This window comes from Rattus norvegicus, chromosome 8, assembly GCF_036323735.1.
Source record: "Rattus norvegicus strain BN/NHsdMcwi chromosome 8, GRCr8, whole genome shotgun sequence".
In the NCBI taxonomy this organism is placed as follows: domain Eukaryota; kingdom Metazoa; phylum Chordata; class Mammalia; order Rodentia; family Muridae; genus Rattus; species Rattus norvegicus.
In genome coordinates, this window is record NC_086026.1 from 67,438,807 (window position 1) to 67,464,719 (window position 25,913).

Here is a 25,913-nt window from a genome sequence, read left to right on the forward strand (position 1 = left end):
AGCACTTATTGCTTTCTGGTTTATTTTTTTTTTCCTTATTATAAACAGCTTTGGGCTTCTTGTCTGCGTATCTACGAAAGGGACTTTTGGCATTTGGCTTAATCAGGTCTACCTAAAAACAGTTCTTCCCAAGAAGGGGCCATCAGCGTGCAGCTGACTGCCAGCTTTCCAGTGACAGCCTTGGGCTGTTTGTGTTCCTTCTCCACCTCTCTCCTGAGGGGCAGCCCAGTACCTCACTCCTGGGTAGAGCCACACTCCTGCTCTCTTCTCCTGGGGCCACTGAGAGCCTATGGATCCAGGAGGCCCACACTGGTTGACTGCAGCAACTTTCTTTTTCATACAAGAGAGACTGCCTAGGTCTTGCTCCTGAGAGGTAGGACTCCTTTCTTGGCCTAGCCCTCATCACTCTCTCCTTACTCAACATGCCACAGTAAATGGCTTAGCATCTTTTAAGTGCTTTTAAGTTTCCTCCCCATGTGGCTGCTTCCCCCCAGGGCACCCTTTTAAGGAGAGTGAATGGGGAGGAGAGAGAGCAAGGCACAAGTGCTGGGCATCTGGTGTTGTCCCCATTACCTTGGGACTGTGCAAAAATGTGGTAGGATGGAGAGTAAGTGTGAGCTTCAGCCTCTTCGTGAGGTGTGGAAGAGGAGGGTCTCTGAGGGGCTCTTTGGCTTCCTCCTACAATGGCTCATACCAGAAATTCCAGCTTCATCCAGTGTGGTCCCCCTCCTCCCTACCCCGTGGTCAGGGCCCTCAGCACAGCTGAGCAGCAGCAGGATGCTGATCAGTTATTAAAAGCCGAGCTGGTGGCTGGGCTCAGTACAATTCATCAGGCCGCGGCCTCCTGGGAGTGGTGGATAGTGACAAATGAGGGTAGGTAGGGGGGTTCCTGAGCTGCCCATAGCCACAGCTGGGGAAACTCAGCCATCAAAGCCCTAGCTTCTCCAGTGGGGGTGATTCTGAGGGCGGGGGGGGGGAGGTGATCAAGTTTCGGGCAAATGGTTTAGGGGCGGGAGAGACTCCACGGGCAGAAGCGAGCTCCTGCCCGGTTGTTGTGTAGGGGCCCCAGCGGCTCAGGAGCACGGAGCTGAGCAGACAAAAGGGGGTAGGCCCCGCTGATCCCAGAGGTCTAGGGCTGGGAGGAGGCTGCTTTCCAGGAGATCATGCAGTAGTTCTTAAAACAGGTGTGGGCACCCTGCTTAAGACAACTACTGTGGCCTCACAGCCAGCCAGTCTCCGGGATCCCAGCTCTGACAGGTCAGGAGCACTCGGCCGAATCGCCCCAGATCTGTGAAGGAAGAGGTCCAGAAGGGGAAAGTCAAGGAAGCTTTCAAGGCGAAGTGGGCTGGAGCCATCCTGAAGAGTTAGGTAGGACTGTGACCCAGACACAAACTGTGGAGGCCTGAAGGGTGGGAGCAGGGGGAGGGGCTATTCGGAGGACCAGATTGCAACCGTGGGCATGGCAGGGGGCTGGGAAGTGAGTGGAAGCTTGAAAAAAACATACGGGAAGGTTACAAAAGTCACATCAGAGAAGGACCCACGTTCTATGACAAGAGATGCATAGAAAGCTCTGTCCTGGGGTAGGCGGGAGATCTTCGAGTAGTCAGCACAAAGCTCAAAACTGCGTCTCAGGGCCTCACCTTGGCGGTACCACCCAGGGAAGATGTAAGGGAAAGGAGACCCCCCTAGACCCTTACAGCCCTGCAACCTTCATGGGGTTTATGGCCCTCCAGATCTGAAGCCTGTGCAGCATGTAGATGCCACCAACAGTGCCTCGATAGAAGGGAGACTCATTACTCCATGAGAGTAAGAATGCTGCCTTTGCCCTGAGCAGAGGTTGAGCCCTCCATCATCTCTCCCATGCTCTGTCCCAACCCACTCCTCTGGGAGAGGAAGAGCATGCCCCTCCCCTGGACCAGCCAGCTAGCTACCCTGCTCGGCTTACTGCATCTTCCTTCAACCCAGCACGTGGTGCTATAGGCGAGGAAGCACAGAGTTCCAGGGAGGCATCCCATGATGTTCTGACCCTCCTGTTTGGCAAAGGAAGAAAGAGACAGAAAACACCCACACTCATTTTCTCTCAAGCTTAGCAGCCAACAGGTTGCTTCCAAGCTCACTGTGTGGGGCCAAGATAGTTTGGCTCCTGTGTGTGCTGGGTGTGCTAGTGTTGATGATTGAGTGTGTGTGTGTGTGTGTGTGTGTGTGTGTGTGTGTGTGTGTGTGTGTGTGTGTGATGTACAGGTGGGAAGACCCATAATTCCCTGTCTTCTTGGGGCCACAAAAGCCTTTCTGCTTACTTGCATGCTCTCTGGGGGACCATCACCCAGCTCCAGGGTAGACTGAAGCACCCACTGGGTATCTTTCTGTGGGATTGGGGGGTAGCTGAGTTTTGGGTGCTGTAAGACTTGGGGTATGTTGCTGGGTTGAGAGAACAGGCTGGGATAGGAGGCTAGAGGGCGATGGGGTCTGTGCGCTATGGCTGCTGTTCACTGGGGTTTGGACCTTCCTTCGTCATATCCCCAGGCTGAAGCCCTGGGCTTTTGAAAGTGAGTTTGTGTGCATGTGAAGCTCTGAGGAGACCAGGGGAAAGCACTGGTGTTCCGGGGGTTCTCGTGGAGTTGCTGACATAAAGGAGATACTGCTGGATTGTGTCAGTGCCTTAGAGTTCCGGGAGGTGCTTTCGCGGTTCTGGGGTGCTGCTGCCCCCACATTTCTTGCAGGTTGCTGTTGGCTCCCTCTGAACTTAGCACTTTGCCCTTTGAAGATTTTGATAACCACAGGCACCCACGTGGGCCTCTATTCCTGGACACAAACATTCCTCAGGTTTAATCAACTTGAACAAAAACATCAAGAGGAAGGAAGCCTTCTCCCAAAGCTTTTCAGGACCAGCTCCATTCCAAGGTTTCTCTCTACCAAGGCCAGGTGACCAAGGGCCTTAGCTGGATTAAGTCTTGGCACTCTGTCACCAGAGCTCACACAAGCTGTAGTGGGAGGGCAGCTCTGCCATCCCTTGTGCTGTACTTTTTGCCTTCCTCTCTCAGCTTCCTAAGACACATCATTCTTGTGACCATGCCTATTTGACCTCTCTGAACGAAGGGCCCTGTTCCATATCCCCTCTGCCAGGAAGCCCCCAAGATTGTTTTCTTGAACCTTTGGCCTCCACTTTCCTCTGGTCTCTATAGTTCTTTCTTTCAAGTCCCTCTTTTCTGTAGCACGCCATTCTGAGAGCAGAACTCACACGGGCTACTATGGAGCCAGCTCCCAGGAGCAGGCTGGGTCCTCTGGCCCAGGACTTTGCAGAAATCCTTCAGCAGCATCTCTTATCATCCCTGGATCCCAACCTTTGTCCTTACCAGCTTGCCCATGTGGCTAATGCAATTTATTAGCATTCTCCAAGCTAATCCCCTGGTCTGCAGGTGGGAGGACCATGCTGTTCTTATTTCGGGGTGAAGAAGAGCCTTGGGGTTAAGAAGTGGGCCACACGGTTACTCATTACCTACGGCTCTTCCCCCTGCTCCCACCAGAGTGGATGGAAGAACCAGAGGGAAGATAGAAGGCACGGGGGGGGGGGCACGGGGGCGGGGCAGGGTGCTGAACAGCCACAGCCTGGCTTCTGTGGCTTTGATATGCTTTGATATGCTTGCTACAACAATGTCTGGTGTGGTGCCTCCACATTCTCCGGCTGTGAAGTCACTGAAGACAGTCTTGGGGGAGAAGCCACAATAGAAGAATCTGTAGGCTGGTTGCCACAGAGGTAGGGCTAAGACCCAACCGGAGTAAGGAGTCACTCAAGGCTGCAGGGGCAGAACCACCACTCGACCACAGGTAGTCTGCCTCTCCCTAAATTTTCCTACCCTCTGCCATGTGGAAACCTGCCCTGCTTTCCTTGCTCTGCCCCAGGCGCTGGCCCCAGTGCTGCTTCTGGGTCCATGGGAACAGAGAAAGACAAAGCTTACACTTTCCTTATCCCTGCCAGGGAGGTAGGGCTGCCACCAAGGTGGCTGTGCATCTCCCTAGGGAAAAAGGAGGTGGCATTTCAGAATCTTTGGCAGCATTTATAGGAACCCCTCTGGGGAGCAGATTTGGTACAGGGAGGTGGGGTAGTGATCAGACCTGGCCTTGGCAAGGGGCTATCTACATGGTTTGCCCTTGAGTGGACAGAGGCTCCTTTGGGTGGTCTGATAGGGCCCCTCCCTCCCTTCAGGTTTAGGCTGCATATAGCTGGCTCTGAACTGACCGTCTCCCCTTTCCTTCTCCCACTGTACTTTCTCTTCAGCTCTGATGGTTCATGGTGGACTGCCTCTTTCTAACCTCCCTAAATGTTAAAGTTCATGGAATGACTTATGACATCAGTAGGTGAGACAGAGCTCAGAGATAATCGGAATGAATGAGTGAGAAAGGCTTGGGAGGTAGCAGGGAACCCCTCTAAGGCAGGATAAAGTTGACAGGTAGAGATATCCAGCCATTGTCTTGTTCAAGCAGTGGCCATAGTCTAGGGGTGAGCTCTCTTTGTTAAAGGTATCATGAGAGGCAGGGTTGAGATATGGGTTGATCGCTCTCTACACTGAGTGCCTGTGACCCTTGAGGGGTGAAGGCCATGCTAGGCTCTGGCATTGGCGCAGAGGGCTCCAGCAATCTTGGCACATGGCAGCCTTACGACAAAGGACCATGAGTGAAGAAGGACCATTAAAATAAGTGCTTTTGCCAGACTGGATATAACGGCTTCGTGATCTTGGAGCCAGGCATAGTCCTAAAGGAAAGAAAGAGAGCGGAGGAAGGCAAGGCAGGGGCCTGTCTCCAGAGAGCCCGAGGGGCAGGATTTACCCGACCCCTGATAGCTGACGGTTCACTGTAGGCTTCTGAGTTGCGTCCGAGAAAGCTCCATCTTCACAATTCCTCTGTGGGATGGGGAGGAAGAGGAAGACTTCTTCCTGGAAGATAAGATGTGTGGGAAGGAGGCAACGAAGGTTCGTAGGCCTCAGGCTCCATCCAGTCTTGTGGGCCTGGCTGGCAGTGCAAAGGGGGCCCTGTGAGACTGGGGCTCTGCCCACTCTGAACGTTCACCCTGGAGCTTCCTTCTACAGTGAACAAGCAAGTGCCTCTCTGTTGTCTGGGCCTGGGGACCAGCTGGTGTCCTTCAGGGCTCCACCCAAAGGTGATTTTTTTTTCAGGAATTCTTTTGCAAACACAATTCCCACGGGACTGGTCAGGACAACCTTCCCCCTGCAGCCCCCAGGCTCTGGAGGTTATATAATATATGTTGGTAGGCTAGTCCTCCAAACTGTGCACTTTCTAGTCCTAGCATCCAAAGCAGTGCTGGCACATAGTAGGTGGTCAGTCAGTTTCTGGTCAAAGAATAAATAAATGAATGAATGTCTTTTTTATAAGGATGGGAGGTGTCAGATAGCTCCATGGGTAAAGGTGTTTGCCATCAGAGACCAGCAACCTGTGTTCTGTCCTCTCCAGGACCCACATGATGGAGAGGGGGGATGGATTTCTATAAAGTTGTCTTCTGCCATGGCATGTGTTTCTGCCCCCCAACTACACATTCACAAAATAAATAAATGCTATAAAAATGCTTTTAAAGCTTATCTGGACGGGGCCATGGCCCAAATCCCCTGTGGAGTGTTGAAGGATTGAAAGCCTCAGACTGTCAGGTCGAGCTGAGAACAGCTCTCTGCTTTGTCTGCCTCTTGCTCCTCCCCACAGGCTGGGCCAGGGAAGGGAGGGGGCAGCCAGGGGTCCAGCTCCTCTGGGAGGATAGGAAAACCCTCACCCCTTCACCGGGGCTGGAACAAGAACAGCAGCAGGCAGGCGAAGTTCATCTTCTTGCAGGTCTGGTTTGAGTTTGAAGGACTCATTTCCGCCTGTGGGGGTGAGTTATCTTCTTGTGAAATCAAGTCGTAAGAACAAAAAGGTTTTACTAGAGTAACACGTGTGTTCTCCCTCATATATACTCAGGAGACCATGTGGATAGGTTCCCTCCCTGTCTCCGTGGCCAGCCCCAGTAGGGTGTTGCCTTAAGATGCCACGATGCTGGGTTCTGAAGAGGGGCTATGCCTAGGCAGAGAGCTTGGGGCAGGTGCTGGAGGTAGACTTGCGCACGGTCAGCAGCCATTCGTCTTCGGGGTCTCATCAAGAGTTATGGTGTGTTCCCAGCACTGAGGCTGAAAAGGTAAAGAGGCTGGCTAGGGGCAAATGAGACTGGGGGATGGTCTCAAGGGAGCCTTGGTGAAGAGGGGAGGGCTTGGGCTGGACCCCAGAGCAGGAGGGGTGGAGAGACCAGCTGCAGGACAGACCAAGTGGAGCCGGCCACAGCCCGCCCACCCTTTCATCTCTGCGGCTCCTTCCTCCTTGGTCCCCCTTTCTACTCTGTCTGTGGGTCCATCTGGGTGGGCTTGGGGCGGGGAAGGAAGGGGTCTCTGCGGGCAGTTTGCACAAGAGGAATCTTTGAAAGTGAACCAACTGGTAACAGGTCATTTGGTCCACTAGGCGCTCCCAGCAAGAGCCCGAACCTCCAGGGGTGCAGAATACTCTGTCAGACCAGGCAAGATTGGGTAGGAAAGTTCAAGAGGAGACTCTGTGTGCCCCCACACAACCCCACTGCCCCTCCTCCAGCTCTCCCCTGACCTGAAGTCCCAGACGACTTTTCCCAGAGAGCTAAAAGCAAGAAAGTAACCTTTAGGATTAAAAAGAAATGTTCCTTTGTTTGTTTCTTTCTTTTTTTTCTTTTAAGCCTCTTTTCACATTTGTATGCCTCCCCCTTCCCTCCCCCTTGTCTGGGGTCAAGGAAGAAGAGCTGGAGCATGGAATCCCAGGCCTCTGAGAATGGAAGCCAGACCTCCTCCGGGGTGACAGATGACTACAGCAGCTGGTACATCGAGGAACCTCTAGGAGCTGAGGAGGTGCAGCCAGAGGGGTAAGTGTGGCAGTTGGCTCAGGCAGCCATCAGAGCCGGCTCTAGTAGAGAGGTTGCCAAGATGGAGGCAGCGAGACCCCGGGCAAGTGTCTAAGATTGGCTTTCCCATTTATCTGCTGTGTGACCTCTCAGCAGCTCGCAGCCTTTTTGGGTCTCAGACTTTCTATAAAACCTGGGGACAACAGTTCTTGATCTATTATTAAGAAGGGCTTGAGGCCATGTGGATGGGGAGCAGTGTGTGTGTGTGTGTGGGGGGGGGCTGTCACAGACCTCTGTGATGATTGGTGTAGGGTTTGTCTCTGGGGCTTTACAGGCATAGGAAAGTCAGGAACTGTAGGAGAAAAAAACCTGGGAAGCCAGGGGCCACACTGGGGCACACCGTTATCTCTGGACCACTCTGAGTGGAGGGAGTTTGGGAAGGAATGGAGAGAGAGAGGAGGCCTTGTTCTTGAAGCAAGTGTACAGGCTAGTCCAAGGAGGGCCTGCAGGTAGGTCAGCTTCCCCTCACCCCATGGTTGTTCTGAGAACTCCTGGCCTAGACCCTTCCTATCTGTGTTTAGTTTGGCCACCTTGGCAGAGGAGCTGGGGTTTTCTGTGGCATGGTACTGCTCTCCCTAAGACTGCCTACCTCTGGGGTACCCTGAGTTTGGCTCTCCCCTGAAAGGTGAGGCAGAGAGGTGGGGGGTGGGGTGAGATGGGGTGGAGGGGTGGTAGGAAGCCAGATGTGTGCACATCTGTTCACCATTAAAATCTGAAACTGGAGAAGGAAAAAATGCTCAAGTGTTTCCCCAGAGGCTAGGACTGCAGCCTGGCTTGGTTGGGGTCACCCAGCAGGGATTGAGGCCCCACCCAGGCTCGAGGGAAAGAGCTGTTGTTTGGAGGACTTAGGGTTCTGGCCACCTGCAGAAGAAGCCTGTGGTCAGCCAGACTGTGACTCCCCCTCTCTCAGCCTCCCCAGCTCAGCTACACAGTGGTGGACTAGAGGAGGGGCCTAGCCTCTCCAAGGAAACTAAAGCTCTTAACTTGGGGTAAGGAAGGACCCAATCAGAAACTGTGTCCTTGTGAGTATCAGGGACCAACTGGGCACAGGCTGGAAGCCAGGTGCCTGTAACGAGCTCTTGCTGGGATATCTGTGTATAGTCTCAGAATAGAGTAAGTGTATGGTGGGGACTGGGTCTTCAGAGAAAAGGGTCTATAGAATGAAGGGGATTACTGGAATTTACCATTTTAGGGGGAAAACAAGTCTAGACACCACCCCCTCTTCTTTCCCTCCTCCCCCAGAGATGAGAAAGGAGGCCAGGAGGGAGTACAGGGGATTCCCTAAGAGATGAACTTGAGTTCACCTCTCCCTATGTGAGTCAGACACCCCAGGGGTGTGCTACATCAAAGCTTTGAAGAGTTCCAGGATGCAGACTTTCTGTACCTTAGCGTGTACCGTAGGATGGAGCTGCGGTGGGGCCCCAGGGTCAGGATAGACTCAGCCACAGGCTTCTTGCACGGGCAGGCTCCACAGTATTTTAGTGCCTCTCATGCCAGCTTTAACCTTGCCCTGGCCTTCCTCTGGACCAACCGAGAGACTTGTCTAGTGCTAGCCACACTGCCTTCTCTGTTGTCAGGCTCTCTCCATAGTCCAGGGTACCTCTTTCCTTCTTTTCCTAGGGAGATGCAGAACTGTCCAACTGAAGCCCAAAAGCACCTTAAAGGTCACGTTTGCATTGCCGTGATCCAGTGCCCAACAAGAAGCCACTTCAGGGGGGAAGGGATTGTGTGGCTCGTGGTTTGAGGACCCAGTCCATCACGGCAGCACAGGCATAGCAAAAGGTGCTTACGAGCATCTGGGCAGTAAGGAAACAGCAGGACGAGTGCTAGTACTGTGCCCAGGCGGTGGTACTGTCCATGTTCAGGAAGGGTCTCCTCCTTTCTGTTCCTTTTCTCTGGAACACCCTCGAAGACAATAGCAAGAGCTGCCCCACTGATTTCTAGGCATTGCTAATGCAGTCAAGCTGACAATGAAGACTGCTGACCCTCTCAACTACTTCTCAGAAGCCACATAGAACTTTCTGTCTCTCCCCTCTACACTCTTTAGTACCTGTTTGTATCTCTCCTGAGGTACAATTCTCCTGAGAGGGAATTCTCAGTGGTCCTCCTGGTGATATCTATGTTATCCTCTGACCAATCATACAAAAGCTGAGTCCCCACCCATGGACAGCGAACACATTAAACTAGGTGTCAGCTAGAAACCTTACATTTAGTAAGGACCAGAGGTTCTGAAGACAAGTCCCTAAATAAGGTTCCCAGGCTTGGAGTGGCTTCTAGTTTGATGTGGGTTTGTGAGAAAGTGGCCAAGCTACTTAAAGGTCAGAGTGCTGCGTCCCTGTCCTGGCAAGGCTGGAAGTGCTGGGCTGAGTAGAAACTAGACACGGAGAAGGATTTAGGGACTAGAGGGATGCTCCTGAGGCCCTAGGGCTGGTCAGAGCTCCACCCATTCCCCACACTGCAAGACCTAAGCTCAGACAAGATACCCATCCCCCACTCTCCTGCATGGCAGGCACATTCCCACTGGGAGCAAATTTGCTGGGGCTAGAAGTGGTGCAGGAAAGACCCATTTGACCTTCTCCACCTCAATGATGAGCTCAGGAAATCCTGCAAGAAAGATGGATGGAGGAGGCTGACCGTGCAGGTGGTCCCAGGACTCTGCACAGGTCTTTACTTCTCTTTGCGATCTAGCAGGTTGGGGTATCCTAACCTTCTGACAAGGCAAACCAAGCCACAGCATCAACTCCTTTCAACTTCAGCCTTTCCCTAGTCCCTCCCCCCAACTCTTCACTCCTCCCACCCCATCCCACATGCCACAGTCCCATCTTCTCAGGCCTCACTCACCTTGGACACCTCCCTCTACCTCTCAGACCCAAGCCTTGCAGGCTAGAAAACCATCAGTCCTGTAACCCAGCCTCCTCACTTACCCATCTGTAGCCTCAAGCTTTCTCTGCCATGGGAGCCAGCCATGGAAGTTACTTTTGTGGTCCTCACTGAGCTCTTTCCTTCTGTGCTTAAGTCACCTTCAGAGCGGGACATCTGCCAGCCCCCAGGGAGCCTCTGTGGTGATTAGGAAAAAGAATACTTCATTTAGTGTGTTCAGCTCAGCAGGTACAGGACGTGGAGGGCTGTATGGCCTCGATTTCTGACCATTTTTATTTCCTTGGCCAAGCATCCTTGGGCAGTTTGTGCAAACTGTTTCGCTGTACATTAACACTTTTAATGAGATGGACTGGGAAAAGAGAGAGCTTCCTTCCAGTCCTGGATCAATCAAGCACCAGAAGCAAGTCAGACAGGACTAAATGCTAGATTGTTTGATTCCGGTAGTGTGCTCAACCTCTGCTCTGTGAAGGAGTCTGTGAGGCTAGGAGCAGCTGGGGTCCCCTAAAGGTAGATGGATGAGGAGGATGCTTGGAGGATAGAGATTGTCTGGGTGAGCGAGAATAGATATTTAGATCAAGCTTGCTTACTCTGTGTCTCCCAAGATTCTCCTTCCTCTAGCCCTATAGCATGACACAAGGCCGGCATAGCACAGGGTTTGGGAGTCCAGACTCACCCTGAAAATCAGAACTGAACAGACTTGGGTGGGGACTGAGGGAGATGCTGGTGAGGCCTCCTCTGTGGGCAATGCCTTAAAGCCTACCTACAGCTAAACCTGTGGATCATTTGTTCCACAGGGTGAATCCCCTTTGCCAGCCCACTGTACCGCCTGCCCTGCACCATGCCTGCTTGGCCTCACTGTCGGTAAGTCCAGCCTGCCTTGCCACCCACCGCCAGTCCAGGCAGAAGGATCTATGTTCCCATTTGGGATGGTGCTAGAGACCTAGTGTCCCCAGGGAAGGTTATTTGGGAGCTCTCCCTACAGGGATCCCAAGCCTGAAGTGCTGACCTACTCTGTTGTCTTTTAGCCAGTCTCTAAGATGTCACATGACTGAATATGCAATTGGGTGGGTGAGAAGTGTTTTTTTTTTTTGTTTGTTTGTTTGTTTTTTGAGACTGACAGGGACAAATCTTGGAACTCAGATCCCTGGGAAGCCTGACATCCAAGCCCTGTGCTTCTCTCTTCCTCCAGCTCCTGGCTCTGCTGCTGCTGGCCTTACTGGTGAGACGTCGCAGGCTTTGGCCACACTGTGCTCATTGCAGACCTGGACTGCCCAGGTTTGTACTAGACTCTGCAAAGCCGCATTTGAGACCCAGCTGATAAGGCTCCTCTAGGAAGTTGGGTGACTTCTTAGATGTTTAAAGCCAACTCTGACTTCAGGAACAGCCCTGTCTTTCTCGGTCTGGAGCCCTTTCTTGGCTTAGGCTGGTAGGTATAACAAGAGGTGAAGAGGCTACTCCATCTACTTGCTTGAGTGTTTAGGACATGGAAGAAAGGATTCTAGAGAAACGTAGGTCCTGGTATGTAGCCCTCAGACTTAGAGTGGTCATTACCCCCTGATGCTTCTCAGAGATATTTCTCTTGAGAGCATCTTGGGATTGTGAGTAGTGAGCAATCGCCCTGTGGCCTCTATGGCTACAACTTTCTTTTCCTTTTTCCTTTGGCTTTCCTTTGCAACTCTGGAGAGTGAGCTAGGTGTCATCCTGAGGGCATGGGACTGGGCTGGCTGGAGAGGAAGACTGCAAACATTGGAAAAGGTGCCAGCCACAAGCCCCGTGGGAATGGGAGGCTGCTGTGAAAGCACCCCGAGATTCTGCTTGGCGCAGGGAGAATTCTCCTTTGCTGTGGGCAGCAGACGAAGCGGGCTGGGGCTCTCAGAGCACCAGGACAAGCTAGAGTAGAGAAGCAGAGAACCCGAGCCTGGGACTGCTGTGCCCTCTGTCTGCCCTCTGCTCTGGTCCACACCCAGCCCAGGGAGGCTGTCTTTACACAAGGATGTTATGACTCTGTGTTCTCTGAAGATCTGCCAGCCCAGACTGACAGATCTCTTCAGGAGGAGGCGGCTGTTTCCTGGAGCTCCCCTGGTGGGCGGAGTATCTGGAGCTTGTTCTCAGCGCCTTGTGCCCCAGGGCCCAGCTCAGGATGGGTTCTAGGCTCTCAGCAAGCGTGCTGGCAGTGAATGAACAGATGGTGAAGAGATCCTTCGCCCCTCTGGACAATAGACTTGACCGTTCAGGGAGCACACTGTGGAGGGGCAAAGGCTCAGGGACTGACTGCCTTCTTGTTATCCTGTCCCTGTCTATGGCAGCCCTGTGGATTTCTTGGCTGGGAACCGATCCTGGACAGTTCCTACTGCTGTCTTTGTGGCCCTCTTCAGCAATCTGTGCCTGTTGCTCCCTGATGAGAACCCACTGCCTTTCCTGAACCGCACTGCAGCATCCAGTCCAGGTATCCAGCAAGAGATCCTGGAGCTGGCCTGATGGGGACAGGCCAGGGTGGGGTCCTGGTTTATTAAGGTTGGCTGGGGGAGGTGACAGCAACAGGAACAGCTGTCAGTAGGGGGTACCGCTGGCCGAAGGATGACCTCTTTAGACCAACAGTCTCCACAAAGGGTGGGGAACATTAATAGCTCTAGTTTACAATAGAGAGAACTAAGGGTCAGAGAAGAAAACAATGAAAAGTAGTACTTAGTTTATTCAGTACTTACTCAGGCACTGCACTAAGCACTTCTCCGTTTGCCTTTGCCTTTCTACAGATGGAGAGCCGGAGACATCAAGAGGTAACTTGGCTAGGATCGCAGAGCCTTTGCTCAGATCCGAGCAAAGTGAGCTCTCACGCACTGGGACAGCTGAGGGGCTTGGAAGATGGAGACAGAAAAAGCATCTCTCGTGGGTATGTTCTAGGCCCCGAGTCCTTCTCTCTCTTAGCGTCTCTCATTTGTTTCCTCTCTCTAGGGCCCTGGAAGCTCCTGGCTCTGCTCTACTACCCAGCCCTCTACTACCCTCTGGCTGCCTGTGCTACGGCAGGGCACCGAGCTGCATACTTACTGGGTACTGTGCTATCTTGGGTTCACGTCAGTGTTCAGGTCTGGCAGAGAGCAGAGTGTCCTCAGGACCCCAAGGTAACCCTGGCTCCCAGTGGCTTAGCGCAGAAAGGTGCGCCTGCCTGACTCTCACATCTGTCCACACACTGGGCTTCCTTGCTCTCCTGTCATTCTCGGGATCTCATGCCCATCGACCCACGTCAGCACCAAGCTTGGCTGCTCTGGGGTTGAGACCTGGGGCAGGGATCTGTGCCCTGTTCCCAGCGGTTTTCAGCCTAGGAGGGCAGAGTGGAGGACTCCTACAGCTGCTCTCCCCTGATTTCTGAGTCTTTCTTTGGGCAAGAAGAATAGAGAGAGGCAAGTGTTGTGGGGGGAAATAACCTCAGAGTTCTAAAGGAGAATTCTAGAACCCTAGAACTAGCTTCACTGGCACTGGCGAGGGACTATGAAGTTCCCCAGTCCAGACCCAAAAAGAAATGGCGTTTCAGTTTCCTAGCCAGACAATTCCAGTTTCACAGCTTCACCACTTTGTTCATTCAGTCAACAAACATTTCCAGGCTTTGAGATATACCTGTGGACAAAATAAAGCAAGTCCCTAGCTTTCTAGGAGCTGTCCTTCCAGAAGTAGAGACACAATACACAAGCAAGGTGGTACTACCTAGTGCTGAGTGCTCTGAGAGAAGTGGCACTTGCCTGGGACTCAGTTTCCCCACTTGTCAAAGGGGTTGGTAACACCAATCTCTCCAGAAAGATGAAGATTAGGAATTGTTTTTAAAGTCAAGTATCATGGATACCAACTGTAATCCTAGTTCTTGGGAAGCTGAGGCAGGAGGATAACTAATATGAGGCCAACTTGAACTACATAGCTAGCTAGACCTTGGCTCAAAATAGAAAACAATGCCCCCATTCCCCAATACAAAAATCTAAGAGGTTTTTTTGCCAAGGAACTTGGATACTGTTTAGCACCTAGAATTTGGTATACAAGAAGCCCTCTGCCCTCAAAATAAATCCCATATAGAATTGAAAGTTGAATGAAGGAATATGGAAGAAGACGACCTAGGGAGGTCTCACATGGATTCTGGAGCATGTACTAGATCAATTGTACTAGACACAATTAGGCCTTTGTCTAATTTATTTTTAGATTTAACTTTTTTAAAAAAATGTGTATGAGTGTCTGTATGTACGCATATATACATAGACATACACAAGCATACACATCACATGCATGTAGCACCGTGGAAGCCAGAAGTGGGCACCAGATCCTAGGAATTATAGTTGCAGACAGCTGTGAGTTGCCACATAGGTGCTGGACATCAAACCCAAGCCCCTAAAGAGCAGCCAATAGTCTTCACCGCTGAGCCATCTCTTCACCACCCCCTTTTGTCTAGTTTTTAACAGTATGTGCCCTAACATGCTGGGAGCACAAAAACGGAGAAAGCGGATGGCAGGTTGCAAGTCTCACTGAAGTCCATGGGGGTCTAGGACGAGCTTGTGACACATTCTTTAGGCCATTGGGGCATAAGATGGGGAGGTAACCTAGTCTGGAGGCCCTAGAATTAAGGGCTTACCATAGTTCCTGGGCCATTCCCAGTTCCTTGTGGGGTGGAAATGGATCCTGGAAAGAAGGCAGAAGGCAGGTCTAATTGACTGTCTGTCTGTCCAGATCTACAAGCACTACTCCTTGCTGGCCTCCCTGCCTCTGCTTCTGAGTCTTGGATTCCTGAGCCTTTGGTATCCAGTACAAGTGGTGCAGAGTATCCGTCATCGGACAGGAGCAGGCTCCCAGGTAAAGGTGCAGGCAGGGGTGCCTCTGTGTGTGTGTGTGTGTGTGTGTGTGTGTGTGTGTGTGTGTGTCAGAGGAACAGAGAGGTGGGGAGGGGAGAAAGAGAAAGAGAAAGAGAGAGACAGAGAGACAGAAAGAGACAAAGGCAGAAACACCCTGGGTCAGAGGACAACTTTTGTGAGTTTTCTTTTTCCACCATCTGGGTCCTGGGGTTCAAACTCAGGTTGTCAGGTTCAGCAAGCACTTTTACTTACTGAAAGCCTCAGGAAAAAATCAGAGTAACTGCTTTGTATTGTCCTCCCTCCCCAGGCTGAGGGCTAAGCCAGGTTCTTGAAGATCTCCAGGGTACCCAGGCTGTAGGCAGAGTGGGGACTCAGCAAAGCAGAACTATATTCAGGGATTCAGTTCTTTGAAACCCCTGAGGGTTGCAGCAACGAGCTATCCAAGAGTCCTTCCTGCGAGTCTGCAGAGTTCTGCAGATGTCAGGCTGGTCCAGGAAGCTCATTCTGAACTGATCTGAAGTGTTGGATGATGTCAGGTGCAGGGGAGTGTGGGCTGGTGGAAGGGGCTTCCTGGAGTCAGAATTCAGTGAGTGTCAAGGACAGAGAGCAGCTGGAGTGGGAGAGATGCTGACGAAGGAACGAGCTGGTCATAGGGGTGGGGCTGTGCTGTTTATACACAGACTTGTGCCCTGGGCAGAATGAAGCTCAGATACTCTACAGGCAGAGGCTTTATCTGTTGGAAGAGTGCTTGCCTAGCATTCATAAGACCCTGGGTTTTTGGTCCTAAGCACCAAGTAAATTGGGCATCGTGCCTTTCAGAACTTGGGAGGCAGAGGCAGGAGAACCAGAAGTTCAAGGCCAGTGTAAGATATAAAAGATAATGATTTTTTTTAAAAAAGAAAGTATCATGAATTGTTTGAAGGAATGGATGCTATAAATGGATGCCTCATGACAAGAGAGGCAGGGCTTAGTAATTCTTGAAAATTACTAAGAACTTATCAAGAAAGGCTTCTAAGCTTCTCCCACATGTCAGGCTCTGGCTGGATGTTGGGACTTCAGAACCCACTGACTTGGACCTCCAGCAGGTAGTGCCTTGTACCGGCTGGGAGATGGGCACCACCATAAACCCAGTGACACAAGTCTGTAGCCATAGGATTGTGGGTGCAGAGGTCATGAGGCCTCCTAGGGAGGGGGGAGGCCAAGGAGAGGGCCCAGATGGGGTGAGTAAGGCAGGCTGGAGGGGGAAAGCAAGTGCAAAGAGATGAGTGAGTTGCCAGCCGCAAACCCAGCCTGGCTGAATGTCTCTGAGCACAAGCATGGGCTTGAACAACACAGCTCCCCTCCCCCAGCTGACCTAGGGCAGGTAGCTGAGAAGCGGGGCCACCCAAGGTGGTGTTCTTTGGGGTTCATGCTGCTCGGGTCACAGATAGGCAGAGGCCTTGGCAGGCACCCAACTGGAGTTAAGGAGAAATGAAGGGCATGGAGAGGGGAAGCCTGTGGACTCAGGAGGCTTGTCCCGTCCAGGAGACCCTTGCCTCTTGATTTGCCTCCAGATTTGCTATTCATACATAGCAGGATCCTAAGTGCTCACCACCTGCTCTCCTGAGATTTACATTCTCTCTGCAAAGCCTAGGGTCCCCCAGAGGACACAGGAGGCCATGTCCCCAGAGATAGGGTTTCTTCTGCCCCTCCTTCTTTCCTCCATACTTCCAAGAGAATTAAATCCTTTTGGACATTAGTCAGAAAGATTTAAGCCACAAGGGACTCAGTTAAGCTTTGAGCTGACCCACTCCTACCCTGGGCTCCAGGTTGCCCTGGTAACAGGTGACCCTGGCCTGTATTCTCCCACTGATCCAAACAGAAGTTCATCCCACCTTCCCATGTGCCTCTGCCACTGTGCAGGCAGCTTAAGGCCTGGAATGTGGCTTGGGTAAATGCCCTTACCCTGTGATCTTCCTAGAGTAAGCCACGGCAGGAGGGGAGCCTAGGGTATATGCCCTAGACTGGCACCATCTTTCGCCCTGAGCAGCAGTGAGCCCATGGGGCCAAGGCTTTCCCTTGGCCCTGGTCCTGGCCATAGGAGGACAGAAAGCCAAGATCTGACTAAGAAGGAATCTTGGGAAGAACGTCCCAGTATTTCAGGTTCCGTGATAGGAGTTTGACTCTTTATTTGTGAAGGATGTAGCTCTCCAGGGTGTGACCCTTGTCCCCATAGATCATAGATCAGCCTCCCCACACTCTACCACCACTGTCCTAATCAGGAGGCATTGCAGAAGCCACTTGGTGTCCATTCATTTGTTCACCCGTTCTTTCGTTCATTCATCCATTCAGTGTCCTGGGCCAGGGCTCCAGGGACTGCTGGTGGCAGATCTCAGACATTGCAACACTTGTTCATACAGGGGCTACAGACCAGCTACTCCGAGAAGTATCTGAGAGCCCTCCTCTGTCCAAAGAAGCTGGACAGCTGGTAAGGCCTGGGCATGCCTCAGCAGGCCGAGTGGGGCTGAGGGAGCAGTATGTGGGAGGGTAGGGCTGAACGAGTGCTGTGGAGGGGGTTCCTGTTATTGTCATGGTGCTGGGGCCCAACTTGAACGTGGCCTTGAGCAAAGGCCTCTCTCCTGAGGCTCAGCCTCTCCTGATCTGTCTGTAGCTCCCATCCCGCCTCCAAGCGTAGCCTTCTGTCTCGGGCTTGGGCCTTTTCCCAGCATTCCATCTACACTCCAGAGCCAGGTATGTGATGCAGTGGAGGCCCAGAGTTAAGAGGAGCCTTTGCCCAGAGAAGCTGGTGGGAAGGGTCGGCTTATTCCTCAGAACCCTCAGAAGGACAGCTGCTAGTCTTGGACAAGGAGCACACTGGCCTGGCTTGGAAGGGATGGGGCCAGAGGCTGGGTCACATTGTTCTCCACATGCCTTCTTCCGGCGACTGTAGGATTCTGCCTGCCCTTGAAGCTGGTGATCTCGGCCACCCTGACAGGAACAGCCACTTACCAGGTGTGTCCTGCTGTTTGCAGTGCCCATTGTCCCCGAAACCCTGTCCTCGGCCCTCCACACGTGGGACAACCCAGGCCCAAATCAGATCCCCCTCCCCGTGTGCCCCCTTATCCAGCCAGCTGTTCTGCTTCTTGGAAACAACAGCTTATGCAGTGGGAGGGATGCTAGCCCTTAGCAGGTTTATATAATGATTCGTAAGTTTCAACGTCATATAAACATGGACTTAAATTGTACCTCCATTGTGCACCTCCTGGGTGACCTTGGCCAAGTTTCTCCACCCCCGTGAACCTATTAGCTCTTCTGTAAAATAGAAGAAATAAAATCACTTTTCTACATGGGGAGGATTTTGTGAGTCGCCATGTTTGATAAATCACCACCACCTTTAGCGCAATTCCGGAAAACAAATGAAATACCCAGGGACCGAGGCTGTGGCTTAGTTGGTAGAGTGTGTGCCTAGCATACACGGAAGCCTGGTTTCATCCCCAGCATCGCTTAGACATAAGCCTGTAATCTCAGCACTTAGGAGGTGAGGCGGGGGCTCAGAAGTCCAAGACTGTCCCTAGTGACAAAGTTAGTGTGAGGCTGGCTTGGGCTGGAGGAGACCCTGTCTGGAAAAGACAAACAAATAAGAAACAGAACGACAACACCACCCAAACTCCTGAGGTGATATAGATCTGGTTTATCTCCATTTTACAATCAGGGAAAACGAGGCAGAGCGAACCCGACTCAGCCAAGTTCCCACAGCTAATATTTTAGGGCAGCCAATATTTGAACCCAAGAACGTCTAGCGTTAATATTCATTTGCTTTCTTTACCATGGAAAACTTGGACTCTCTCTCACACACCTATGTGAGTGGTGTGTGTGTGTGTGTGTGTGTGCGCGCGCGCGCGCGTGTGTGTGTGTGTGTGTGTTCGTGCGTGCATGCCAAAGGACAACTCCCAGGATCATTCTTTGATTGCTGTACACCTTGCATTAAAGATAGAATCTCTCACTGGCCTGGCCTGGAGCTTGCCGGGCAGGCTAGGTGGCCTGGTTAGTGAGCACCAGGGATCTGCCTGTCTCTGCTTTCCCAGTACTAGGGTTATAAGCAAGAGACACTGTGCTCCTCTTTTAAATGGGCTCTGGGAAATCGAATTCAGGTTCACCAAGCACCTATTGACTGAACCATCAGCCCAGCCCAAAGATGGAAATGCTTAGATAGACAAGTAGAGGTAAATAAATAGGTGTAGCCTATCTTTGACGTGGTGGGCTGAAGTCATACATTCATGTCACATTCTGTTTGAAGAGAGAACCTGCTCTCAGGGCAGTTTAGGGATATGTGGCTGCAGCTGGTTAGAGTCTCCTCTAGCAGACTAGGAAATACTTTTTCAGGGTGGTACACACAGCTAGTCCCCTTCGTCCTCACAGTGGGGCTTTTCCAGGTGGCCCTGCTGTTGCTGGTGAGCGTGGTGCCTACTGTGCAGAAGGTGAGGGCAGGGATCACCACAGATGTCTCCTACCTGCTGGCGGGCTTTGGGATTGTGCTCTCTGAAGACAGGCAGGAGGTGGTAGAGCTGGTGAAGCATCACCTATGGGCCGTGGAAGGTGAGATCGCTTGATATTCCTTAACATAGTGGGGATGGGAGACAGGCTACTGGATGTGGTTTTAGTCTGCCCTGAACACAGTCCTGTTCTGGGTCTCCACTCCTCATCTCAAAATGGGAGCAGTTGGAGCTTCCACATCTGTGCAGTCTATGATCCTTTTTAACCTCTGTGACATCTCCCTCTCTCCCAGTCCCAGTATCTTTGACTAACTCTCTAGCTGTAGTGAAAGAGAAGCCCATGGCTATATGACCTCAGGGTAGAGAAGGAGGAGAAGACTAGTAGGTGGGATGGGAGCTGGAACTTATGGGTAATAAATCCCTCTTGGCACAGGGTACAGCCTGCTAGGATACCTTCTTTCTCTTCCCAATCCTTGTCTGTCTGAACCGTCTCCTTCTTCCTGCTTCCTATGAAATGAGCCTCAAGGCTCACCACCAGTCACCCCTTCAGGGTCTGATACGCCTTATAGTGACCTTCCTATCCACCCCTAGCCTCTCCCAGAAGTTTGTGGGAGACACACAGAGTGGGACTGGCCTCAGGTTGTACAACGGGGCACAGTAGATGGAATATAGATCCCTGAAGCCCAAGTTTGGGCTTCCTTCCACCTTGTCACAAAGTCTGAGAGTCATATCTCATGGGGACATGTTCCATTGGCCCACTTGAGATTCCCTTACTGAAATTACCATTCTGGCTTTGGGGGGGACTCGCATGCAATGGTTGGAGCTTAGGCAGCCAACGTTGCAGATGGAGGTGTGGTTGCTTTAAATATTTTCCTGACACCATCCTTGTTCCACAGGCCAGGACATGCTGGCAGTGCAAAGCAGAGCAGGGAGGGTGCAGAGGCATGAGCTGTCAAGCCCTCCCTGAACAGTTCCTGTGAGAGACCCTGTGCATTGCTGTGAGGGTCTAGAGTGAGGTTGGCTGGCATGTGGGTTTGGAGTATGTCAGTTGCACCCACAGTATTGTTATACATTTGTTCAGAGTTTTCTATTCACCACTACAGGGGATGGGGCCTGACTTTATATGACTGAATGGCCTGGGTTGTGGAGAGAGTTGAGAAGAAAGGCCCCACTCAGAGGAGATAGGTAGCAGTTGACACCTCCTTCATTATGGTAGGTAGTGAGACACAACTCTCTGTGGCAGATGGATTTACTGCCAGAGTCATTCTAGGAAGTGGGCCACAGCAACATGGCCGTCAGATTGAAGCCTGTGCTTGTCACAAGGCCCCCTTGAAGTCAGCTACATGAGCAGAAAGAGAGGAGCTGCAGGCAGATGCCAGGTAGGAATCTCTCATTACAGGGGTTATAGCAATGTAAGCAACAAAACCAAGGTGAAGGCCCTGTCTATGACTCAAAGCTGCCCTTTCTCTTTCTTGGGTATCATATGTTACTGGGCAGGATGGAGCCATAGACGATGTCAGGCCAGTGTTGCACCCAAGAACTGGAGCTAGACCCTAGTGGTTTCCTCTTAGAATAAAGTGCAGGGGTCTGAGGATCTGGACAAGCCTCTAGCCCCTGCTCTCCTCTGCTCTCTCCCATCCAGCATGTTATATCTCAGCTCTGGTCTTGTCCTGCTCATTAACCTTCCTGCTTCTGATCCGCTCCCTGAGGACTCACAGGTCAGTTACAGGACCTGACACTCAGGTACAGAGATAGGGCAGGGAACTAAGCCCTGAGGACTTGAGGGACCCCAATCCAGGAGGGAGGGACAAGCCACTGTAAGTCAGGCTGCCACAGAGTGCATGCCCTGTCCCCAAGTTGGCTGTGTGTGGTGGGAGGAGAAGGTGGGGCTCACTTACCCTGGGGATGGGTAAACAGGGCCATGGGGCCACGGGGACATGTCTGGTTGTCTTCAAGTTCTGTGAGTGGTACAGGGGACAATACATTGCTGGAGAGTTTGCCTGTGAGAAGGGGCCCTGGGAGGACTGGTAAAGAAGAATCCAGTTCCAATGGTTGAAGAGGCTGAGGGATGAAGGGTACCAAAGGCAGGAGTGACTACATGAAGAGTATCAGAGGAGAAAAGCGCACAGAGGATGGGATGCGAGCAAGCACTGTGGAGAGTAGAGGGCCATTCAAGAGTCTGTTCTGACAGATGACTGGTGCAGAGAACTGGTCTACCTTCTCTGGGCACTCACCAGGCCTCAGTGTTCCTACTGGAGAACTCTAGACCACAGAGCTGGCCCTACTTGCCCTGGAATTTGAGGCCCTCTGCCTTGCCTTACTCCCTGGTGGCCCAGCTGGGTGCCGGTTCTGTTTCTAGTGGTGGTTCAGGTTCTGCCCTCTGTCTGAGGTCTTCCAGGACTCTACCAACTTTGCCTCCTCAGGAAGACCACCCCCAGATTGAGTTAACCACCAGGATTCTGAATCCCTGAGGTTCCCTGATACCAGCCATATGCTCACCCTAGGTTACCATTTAGAGGTACTGTGTTGTTGTCCCCCAAGGTCACTATTTGTTCTCAACCCAGGGCCAATCTTAAAGCACTGCACCGAGGGGCTGCCCTGGATCTGGGTCCCCCTCTTCAGAGTACTCACCCCTCTCGCCAAGCCATAGTCTGCTGGATGAGCTTCAGTGCCTACCAGACGGCCTTCAGCTGCCTTGGTGAGCCCACTTGGTTTGTTCCCAGAGCTGAGCCCTGGTGGGAAGTATGGGTACTTGGCAAAGACTTTCCTGGGCTGGGCAGGGCAGTAGGAGGAACACACCTGTCCTTCTTGCTCTCAGGAAGCTTGCTCTGGAGGGTGGTGAAGGAGCCCCCAGAAAGGGGGACCCTTCATAGGAAGGTACATCTGGGTAATTGTGTACATGATGGACATAGGTCTGAATGTAGCACATTTAAGGTAGCACGTGGATGCTTCTGGTAGGAGAAGGCTGGCCATAGCGAGTTGCCTCAGGGTGAAGGGTTCCTCATTCTGGGAGATGCCAGCAAGGATCCATGGACATGTCAGGGTTGCATAGGGGTGCTGCCCTGAGATAATCTGCTCAGATGACCCTCAGGGACTCTTCTAGACTATGTCTCAAGTTCTCCTCTCAGACTCATGGTATGCAACATACTTGAACTTTGAGTACCTGGTTCCTCCTGGAAGTCCAAAGGCCAGACCTGGTCCTCAGATCTCCTATTCTCACCCAGGGGAGGAGGCAAAGTGTGATGGGGGATGGAGGAAAGAGTAGAAGTAAAAGGTTTGTTCCTCACCCTGGTCAACCTTAGGCCTTCCAAGTCCTTCTGTATACGCCATCCTAGGTGACTATAGCCCGATGGTTTCCATAGCTACACTCAGCACCTACAGGGGCTAAGCTCACAGTCACACACATGCTTATTTAAACAGTAATTATGCCCAAGAACTCAGGATCAAGCTGGGGACAATAACATGGATTCTGAGGCCCTTGGAATCTTAAAAGATCCTTCCAAGATAGGGACTACTATCCTTATTTTATAGACGAAGAAACCAAGGCTCAGGCAGTGACCTGGAATGGGAGTAGCACAGAAACCCTGGGCTTCCTTGAGTTAACTTGCTCCTAGAGAAACTTTTGTCTGTCCCCTTGTCCCTTCTGCCCCCTGCAGGGCTCCTGGTGCAGCAGGTCATCTTCTTCCTGGGGACCACAATCCTGGCCTTCCTAGTGTTTGTGCCTTTACTCCATGGTAGGAACCTCTTGCTCCTCCGGTCCCTGGAATCCACATGGTGAGTGAGGCGAAGAACAGAGGCTTTGGGATTTTCTGAAGGGCCCACTAACCGCAGCCCTCTCCACATCCCACCCACATACAGGCCCTTCTGGCTGACTCTGGTCTTGGCTGTAATCCTGCAGAACATAGCAGCCAATTGGGTCTTCCTAGAGTCTCACCACGGATACCCGGAGCTGACCAACCGGTAAGGTGGGCTCTGAGTTTGTGGTTCCCTCAGACCCCAGACTCCTCTCTCTGTAGATTTTTGTCCTCTAAAAATGCTTCTTTCTTACCTGTCACAGAGCTAATCTTCTTCCAGGAGATCTTTGGGCTGCTGAGAACCCACAGCCTTGCAAGCCCAGGGCTTTGTGTATGGTAGACACACAGTCTACTACTGAGCTGTTAACCCAGCTCTGCCAAGTGTCTTTCTTGCTTTGAGGATCACTAACATCCTATTCCCTCAGATGTTTCACTTTGGAGCAAGGGTGTGGGAAGATCTTGGCTCCCAAGAGGAGCTTGGACTTTGTGTACAGGGGACCCAGAGGAGGAAGATGGGAATATCGGGGAGGGTTGAGGAGATGACTCCGTTGGTAAGGTGCTTGCTATGCAAGCACGAGAACCTATGTTGCTTCTCAGCCCACACATAAAAAGTCGGGCATCGTGGCACATGTCTGGAAGATCCCTGGGACTTGTTAGCCAACTTAGTTTTGCTAAATCAGTGAGCTCCAAGTTGAGTGAGAGATCCGGTCTCAAAAACAAGTGACAGAGGCAGACACCTGAAACTAAACTCTTTTCTTCCTGGGCTGCACAAAAGCACACCCAGTAAGAGACTAAGGGCAGAAAGGTAAGACCCCGGCCTGGCACAAGACTGTAGGGGAGACCCACCTCAGCCTTTCTCTTCCCTATCCCCAGGCGCATGCTCTGCGTAGCCACTTTTCTTCTCTTCCCCATCAACATGCTGGTGGGAGCCATAATGGCTATTTGGCGGGTGCTCCTCTCTTCTCTCTACAACACTGTTCACCTCGGCCAGATGGACCTCAGCCTGCTGCCGCAGAGAGCTGCCTCCCTGGATCCAGGTAAGGTCACTAGGCGGGGACCGAGGGACTGAGCTGTCCAAGCAGCTGCTGCACCCCGACCTCTGAGCTGATCTGATGGGGCAGGCTTCTGCGTCCACGTGCAGCAGGTGTGTGAGCACTGATAAGGCTCTGTGGTGCGAGGCATGTGTGTGCAATGTGTGCACGCTGCCAGGGCTTCACAGGTGTGTGCAGCATGTGTGTGCTGAGATGTGCCAGAGCGTCTTGGTGCAGGACAAGCATGTGAAGGAAGCAGAGGTGGCTGTGGTGTATTCTAACAAGGGTGCCAGTGTTTGTGTACAGTGTGTGGGCTCCATGCTTTGCTCGATGCTGGAGTGTATGCATACTCCCTGAATGCCTCTTTCTGTTTCTGAATACCTCTAGTCTGCCAAGGGCCCCTTATGCCTCAGCCTTCTGTCTCCAACCCATCCTAGGCTATCACACATACCGAAACTTCCTGAGGATTGAGGCCAGCCAGTCACACCCAGGAGTCATAGCCTTCTGTGCCCTGCTCCTTCATGTGCCAAGTCCACAGCCCCAGCCCCCACTGGCCCCCCAGGACAGCCTCAGACCAGCAGCAGAAGAAGAAGGTACTTCTTTACCCTGACTGGACATAGATAGAATCCCAGTTTCTCAGGAAGGAGTCATGGGAAGCCCCTTCCAAACTAGTGAGCCAGGAAGTCTCTTGTCCTCTGTCTGTCCTTCAGTTTCCTGTTGTCACCCTCCTGCTTGGGTCTCAGGGTACTTTTGTCTTTAACATGGGCTTGCACATACATATGTGTTATATGTGCACGGAGAATGGAATGGCTGTCTTGATCCTCCTCCCTGACTTCCTCCGGAGTGAGGTAATACCTCCTTCTGCCCAGGAGGTCTATGGTAGGGGATACTAGGCCAGCCCTCACCTTCTGCTGTCTGTCTGACAGCCTCACGTTCCTTCACCTCATCCCCTCCCTGCTCTCCTACTAGCAGGGTAGGATGCTTCTGCAGCCCAGATTTCTGCCCCAGCTGGTAGCTGGAACCCTGGCTTTGTCTGGGGCTTTTAGATTCCTCTCAGGTCTGTGGCCCAAGGAAGCTTGGCTGGGGCTCATAGAAGGCCTTTCTCTCTCCCTTGCAACCCCCTCTCTCTCAGGTATGCAATTGCTACAGACCAAGGACCTGATGGCCAAGGGAGCAGGACCCAAAGGCAGCCGGAGCAGGGCCCGGTGGGGTCTGGCCTACACATTGCTCCACAACCCAAGTCTGCAGGCCTTTCGGAAGGCAGCCCTTACTAGTGCCAAGGCCAATGGCACCCAGCCCTGAGGGTGAAGAAAACCACACCACCCTGCTTTTATGTGCTAAGGCACATTCTTGTCTACATCCTCCCTCTCATTCATGTCAGCAAGCCCCTCCCCCAGCAGCAACTCTGCCAACCAGGGGATCAGGGGACTGGAGTCACTGTGTCTACACCACCAGCTTCCAGAGGACTTTGGTCTGTGCTTGTCCACAAGACTACCAGCTAGGGCTCTAGAGGAAACAGCTAGTGGGTTCTTTGTCCTGGAACAGTCAGGGAAAGGGTGGGCACATTTAGGCCTCTCCTCCGCACACTGGCTCTGCCATCAGCTTGCTGGGCCTCAGTGAGGCCCCTCTTACTCCCTGTTGGTAATGAAAATCCAGAATATCTCCTATCCCAGCTCGCCCCACCTCAGCCTCCCACCATAAAGGTGGAGCCTGTGTGGGTTTCCTCTCTGCCCCAGCTCTCTGCTTCCTCTCTCTTCCACTCCCGCCCCTTCTTGTGCAGCCAAGTCAGACTCCAAGAGGCCCCACGGAACTGCCCTCTCCAAAAACCAGATTTTTTTTTGTAGTTTTAATGCTGTTAGTTGTCATGAAAGAAGTTAGTGTGCTCTCTGTAATAAATGTGCCTCTGAGGAACACTCCTCCTCACTGGAGGAGGGCTCTCAGGGGAACCACTA

General features: G+C 52.3%; 1 protein-coding gene and 1 long non-coding RNA gene across 2 annotated transcripts; one reads left to right on the top strand and one right to left on the bottom strand.

The window, feature by feature from the left end:
* Positions 1 to 5,950: 5,950 nt before the first annotated feature.
* Positions 5,951 to 25,913, top strand: Stra6 (signaling receptor and transporter of retinol STRA6). Its single transcript, NM_001029924.2, has 19 exons — positions 5,951 to 6,175; positions 6,791 to 6,919; positions 10,633 to 10,699; positions 11,028 to 11,113; positions 12,145 to 12,284; positions 12,592 to 12,615; positions 12,791 to 12,957; positions 14,543 to 14,665; positions 17,064 to 17,131; positions 17,315 to 17,394; positions 17,594 to 17,655; positions 19,077 to 19,239; positions 20,779 to 20,854; positions 21,701 to 21,834; positions 22,793 to 22,910; positions 22,995 to 23,096; positions 23,804 to 23,967; positions 24,399 to 24,554; positions 25,094 to 25,913. The coding sequence occupies exons 2-19, from the start codon at positions 6,807 to 6,809 to the stop codon at positions 25,261 to 25,263; spliced, it is 2,013 nt and encodes a 670-aa protein (NP_001025095.1). The 5' UTR covers positions 5,951 to 6,175; positions 6,791 to 6,806; the 3' UTR covers positions 25,264 to 25,913.
* LOC120094173 (uncharacterized) lies at positions 9,149 to 14,117 on the bottom strand. Its single transcript, XR_005488219.2, has 4 exons — positions 12,884 to 14,117; positions 12,544 to 12,692; positions 9,883 to 10,015; positions 9,149 to 9,562 (listed from the first exon to the last, which is right to left on the bottom strand). It is a non-coding gene; the product is annotated as an uncharacterized LOC120094173 (long non-coding RNA).